The 6,000-nt window shown below is 42.0% G+C and overlaps 1 protein-coding gene across 3 annotated transcripts in view; it reads left to right on the forward strand.

Moving 5' to 3' along the window:
- COG6 (component of oligomeric golgi complex 6) overlaps positions 1 to 4,765 on the forward strand; it is an 80,644-nt gene extending 75,879 nt beyond the window's left edge. The window contains exon 19 of one of the 3 annotated variants that reach the window (XM_008067822.2): positions 3,121 to 4,765. In XM_008067822.2, coding sequence (XP_008066013.1) covers positions 3,121 to 3,268 — 148 coding nt within the window. In that variant the 3' untranslated portion in view covers positions 3,269 to 4,765. The other 2 variants (XM_008067823.2, XM_021717488.1) reach the window with 2 other exon arrangements.
- The last annotated feature ends 1,235 nt before the right edge of the window (positions 4,766 to 6,000 follow it).

The raw sequence follows: 6,000 nt of genomic DNA on the forward strand, positions 1-6,000 counted from the left end.
CAGTGGAAAAAGCATATCTGTGGGTATATTGCATCAAACGGAGAGTCCTTTGAAGGTGATTGGCATTTAAACATGTAAGAATAAATACACATTTTTTATAAACAAATTACGGTTTTTGGGGGAGTCCCCACTGGTATGTATATTAGTAAGTAGATGGAAAGAGAGTTTAATAAACATCGGCTCATGAGAGTGCTCTTGGCTCTCAAAAAACAGTGCAGTTTAAAAGCTGAAAGTCCTGTAAAGATGATCCTGTTCAATACCTGGTTGGACAGTGGAGAAAATAGTGCTGGAGGGGTTCAGTTGCATGTCCAGGGCAGCAACAGGAAGTGGCTGGGCTTCTGCGGAGTCTGGCTCTTCTGATAGGCGTTTCCTCCACAATACCGTTTTGTCTTTTCTGTACCATGTAGAATTCGTTGGAAAATATTTAATGAGCCTGAGTGTCTGGACCTGGACCTGGCTCTGGAAGTGATATGTGAATATTTGTCCAGAAACGTGAAGTCCCACTGTCACCAGAGTTCCTGCTCTTGGCAGTTTGGATTTGGCTGGACTCACTAGACCCCCTCCTTTGATTTTACTCTTGTTGGCTTCAGCAGCTGACTGATGGGTCAGTTCCTTTTCCTCTTGTCCTGTTCTTCATGCTGCATGAAGCCTTTTTTCTCCATCAGCTTTGCAAACCTCTGTCTTCCCCTGCATGCACGTGTTCTTTTTTTAATCTCCTCCCTGTCTTGGTAGCTTCTTAAACTGAAGAGCAGACAAAGAAGTCCTGTGCCACCATAGCTTATAAAATAGATTTAAAACTCTTGCTTGATTTCATTTAATCATCTGTGTTTTAGCAGTATTCTTTTATTTTTCTCTATTACTGACTTAATTTGGTTTTTCACCTGCACTGTGAGTTACAGACATTTGCAAGCCAATTTAGCTCAGAAACAGAAATGTGTCCTGAGTCATAACTAAATTTAATTATTTTGTCATTAATATCTGAAAATAAAATTTAAAATTCATGCCTTTAGACGCTTCAGTAATTCTACATTTACCAGTTACTCTGAATTTTTAAAAATGATGTCTGGTATTTATTATTGCACCTTGTTCTGATATTAAACTTGTGAGAAGGAATAGCCTTGATTCCTTATGTGTTGTCAGCCATATGTTGTATTCAGTCTGAGTATAGATTTTAGTGTATGAGGAATGAGTAATGAATACTTTATACATCCCCAAAAATCTTTCTTATTGCTTTGATGAAAGAATTAAAAACATGATTTGTAAAATCTGTTATCTGACTTACTACAAATAGATATCAAATCAAATGTATGTCATAGCTAACAAAGTTTTTTATTCTTGATTTTTTTTTAAAGACAGGGTCTCTCTCTGTTGCCCAGGCTGAAGTGCAGTGGCATGACCATAGTTTACTACAACCTTGAACTCCTGGGCTCAAGTGATCCTCCTGCCTCAGCTTCCTGAGTAGCTGGTACTACAGGCATGCACCTCCATGCCTGGCTGTTTTTCTTCTTGGTATTTTTTTGTAGAGATGAAGTCTTGCTATGTTGCCCAAGCTCTAACAAAGGTTTAAAATATCAGTTGTAGCATTTTAGCTATTTCATTTATGAAAAAAAATTGCATCGTTTTGGTTAGCTCCGTTACAGAAAGATCATCAATCAGTAAATCAAAAAGTATCTCAAAACCTCATTTAGTTAAGTGGTTTTCTAAACCAGTTTCTGCCATCATCCCTTCCAGCAGAGAAGTAGTATAGGTGGACCCTCACTCTGCTCAGAGGGTTTACACAGTATGTGGACACTTTCTTGTGAGGTAGGAGTGATAAACGCCCTAAGAGAGGAACAGAAAAGTTCCATGGGCATTCCAAAAAGAAGGGAATTATTTCTAACTCTGAAGGTCAAAAAGACTTCATGGATAAGAGCGCACATTTTTGCCAAACATTAAGGACATTTGCAAGTGGTGAATGAGTTGTTCTGGGTAGATGGAGAAGTGTGAGCAAAGCAACTGAGGTCAACAAGACCAGGTGGAGAGAACAGGAGTGCACTGGACTGTGGAAGCGGAGCAGTGATCCAGAAAGTGTTTGAGGGCAAGGAACCCAGCTCGCCTGGGGCCAAAGCGATGCCGCGAAGCTCCCTGAAGGCCAGACAGAGAAGAGGCGTGGAGCTGTGCTTCAGACAGTGGCAGCAGTGTCCAGGGTGGGCTGAGCGTGGAGGGGACGGAAAGGGGCAACCGGACAAGGTGTCACCAGAACCTGAATTAAACCAGCGGGACATGGTTATGCCAGTAACAGGAGCAGGAAACATGGCAAGAAAAGAAGATTAGGGGCAAAGCTGGAAGGATGCTTTTCAGTTGCGTTCTTGTAAAAATTGGAAAACGGGTGCCAGTGTTGTCATGGCTAGGTGTGGTGATGCATGAACAGTACGGGTAGCCGAGTGCGATGGGAAATTAATGTCACAAAAACATGGGCGAGTTGGTGCTGATTTAATGAACTCACTACTGTTTTTCTTAAGCTGGATGAGTCTTAAAACATTTGCAAGTGTGTATCTGTTGGGTAGAAATGTCTGTCTGTAGAAATGTGCATCTGTGAGAAAGCTGCAATTTGTTGTGAGCAGAGGTCACATTTTAGCATGGTGATGCAGAGATGAAGAAAAACCCACCTGTGGGTGTTAGTGTGGGTAGGAGCAGCGCGAACAGATGAAGGAGCAGCTCGCCGTAAGTTTTCTGGGAGACAAAATGTTGACAAATTTGAATAATAACGAGCATCTTACTTTAAGGTTGGTATATGATCATTCACTTTTGTAAACTCAGTAAGTTGACAGTAAGTCGGTTTCTGTCTCTTGCTTAGATATCAGGCATTGTTTTAGCATCATGGATACAACAGTGAACAAAACAGTCTCTGCTTTCTAGAACCTACATAATGATGAAGAAGAAATTAATAAATATAAAAATGTTTTACCCTTAAATCAAGATAAGTAACTTTTATAATTGTACCGTATTTTCAAATAGTGTATGTGTGATGATAATGAAAACGAAATGCATTGACTCAAGCATGAAGCTTTCTTACAATTCTTGGTAAATACCTGTTTTGAGATGAGATGACACATTCCCATTTCCTTTGTCTGTCAATAGAGAGCAGATTGTGAAACAGTCTACAGAACTGGTTTGCAGAGCCTATGGGGAAGTGTATGCAGCTGTGATGGACCCAACTAGCGAGTACAGAGATCCCAAGAGCATTCTCCACCGCTCGCCGCAGCAAGTGCAGACACTTCTCTCCTGACGGTCTTGTTTGATGGTGTTGGCAGAGTGTGACCTCCCTCAGACACTGAACGTTATTTTTGTTTTTGGTCTCTTACTCTGAGCTTTAAAACGTGATAGTTGCAGTTTCCCTTGCATCTTGAGATTGTAGGTCCCAATGATTTCTTTCAGTAATGACAGCGGGCAAGTCCATGGCATGCGGACCGGAGTCCTGGTGTTCCCATCGGCCCCACGTATTTCGTGAGGTGCTCTGCTCTTTGCTGCTTGCCTCTCTGGCTCTGCAGTTCCTCCTCTTCCAGAAGCAAAAAGTATTAGGAATGGTGGGGCGGGGGCAGTATTTTTGCAAGACTCATTCTAAAATAACAGCATATAAAAAACTTGTCTAAGCTTAAGCGTTCGCATGAGGTTGTGACCCAGTAAATGTCTTTTTACCTAAAGATTCATTGCCGTCTTGTTCACGGGAATAGGTGTGCTCTGTAGCCTTTCTGAATGCAGCTTGTGTCTCTGCCCACAGCAAAACTGCCCTTCGAGAGTTGTTGGAAGAAAGAAAAATAACCGTGGGCGGTGGTACTGGTGTGTGTGGCAATGAGTCACCTTCCTGGTCTCCTTTAGCACTGAATATAGAACTGACTTCACACATTTTTATGCAATTTTTAAACGTGCCCTCAGCAAAAAAAGGAAAAAGAGGGGGAGAGGGCAGTCATTTAATAGGATGACCTCCACTCTGGGGGCACCCCGGGAGGACCTCAGGGGGGATGTTCCCCATTTCCAGTGAGTGTCAGGGGCAAGGTGTCCAGAACTGAGCCTCAGTCTGAAGTTGGACCCTAGGGCCTCTCAGTCCATCGGCTGCAGGTTTTCTCTGGTGTTCAGCCCAAAGAAGCGAGGATTTGTTGGAGCGCTAGGGGAAGCGCTGCCGGGAGGTGTTGCCAGTCAGCTGCTGGCCTGCTCTGTGGTGGCCCTTGCTGTGGGGAAGGTTCAGATCGCTGTGGTTTTAGGAAATGAGTCTCGCTGTGCTTGGTTTAGCCTTACTTTGTTGTTAGGGCATCGGGGCAAGTCCAGTCAAAAGAAAAACAAAAAAACTGGCAAATCTGTAAAAGGGGAAAACTGAAACACAAGGAAATAATTGTTTCAAAATGTTTTGAAAAGTAATGATATTCATGGTAGAGCAGTATACTGTGTAATGTATGACAAATTGATATTTACAGACATGTTCTGTTCATCTATCTGATATTTGTAATCATTCATAACTAGTATGACTCTTTTTGGAGTATGAGTGATTATATATTTTCATTTTGGTATGAATCAGTATTTTTAATCTTTTCTGTTCAATGAGTATGTGTAATATATAAAAGATAAAAAATAAAGATAATGTAAATCAAGAACTCAATTTTTAAATAATTTGTTTCTACTGTGAAAAAAGGTTGACACCCTGCCATCAGTGAACTTATTTGTTTGGGGTGGGAATGTATATTTTGCTTTTTTGTGTGGTTTTTACAAATAAAATATTAAAATATTTCTAGAGCAGCAATCATTGAGGTATTTTTACGTGTCTCATAAATGTGTTTTTAGAAAAGGCACTCATAGAAAAGGAAGCACAACAGAAGCAAAACTGAGAGAACCAGTGAAAGGCTAGCAGGCAGAATATGGCGTATGATCCTGAGAACTGAGTTGGAACGCAACCCTGTGAGTAGTAATCCGTTAGCATGACTCTTAGATTTGCTACATACTTCATGGTGTGCATTTTGAACTATTTTGCTCTGGCTCAGGTATAACTTTGTTTCAGAGAGAAGTTACTTGCTTGGCAAAACTCTTCTCTGCCTGAACTTTTTCATTTCTTTCTCTATGTCTGTACCTGAGAAAATCGTACAAATGGACTAGTTGACTTTTAGTTTGTGAGCACTGTCTTCAAATAGGCACTGCTGTGGGCTGAATGCTTAAGTTTCCCCCAGATTCATGTGTTAAGATCCCAACTCCCAATGTGCAGGCTTTAGGTGTGGGGCTTTGGGGAGGTGAGGAGGTTGTCAGGGTGGAGCCCTTACGGATGAGATTAATGCCCTTATTATGTAGTGGCCGAATGTTTAATCTGAGAGACCACCAAGAGCCAATTCCGATGAAAGTTCAAGAGGGTCTTTATTTGCAAGCTCGAGCCTGGACCTCTGTCGACAACTGACGCAGCGGAGTACACCCAGAGACCCTGACTTCCTTAAGCAGACACCTTTTATGTTTTTACACAGAGGAAGGAGGAGTTTGGGGGGACTTTCCAGTCTTGTTACCATTTAATTGGGTGGTAACCTCTGGTGGTCAGCTTAATCATGGAGGATTGGCTAGCTTGACTCCGGCTGACCTTGGCCCACTAGCTGGGGAAGTTGCAGAGACATTTGGAAACTTTAGGTGATTTTCCCCTGGCACCTGATTGGTTGTTGCTAAAGGGAAAGTGGGTCAAGGGAAGGGGTTGAAGCTTGAACTGGAGCTTTGCAGTTTTTCCCATAACTGAAACTTTAAACAGCTACAGGTTATGTTTTAAAGCAGAAAACTAAAATGGCTGTGCTATTGTCCACAAGCCGATTACATATTTATTGGGTTATAGCATGCTTTTAACCTAAGTTTATGGTATACTCTATTACGGTTCTCTCAATTAAAAAGGCTCAGGAGACCCTGCACCCCTCCACCATGTGAGGTTATGGTGAGAAGCAAGCCCTCACCAGACTCCAAGCCTTCCAGTGCTTGATTTTGGGCTTCTCTCTCCAGAACAGT

This window comes from Carlito syrichta, unplaced genomic scaffold (genome assembly GCF_000164805.1).
Source record: "Carlito syrichta isolate Samal-C Ts95f unplaced genomic scaffold, Tarsius_syrichta-2.0.1 Scaffold309781, whole genome shotgun sequence".
In the NCBI taxonomy this organism is placed as follows: domain Eukaryota; kingdom Metazoa; phylum Chordata; class Mammalia; order Primates; family Tarsiidae; genus Carlito; species Carlito syrichta.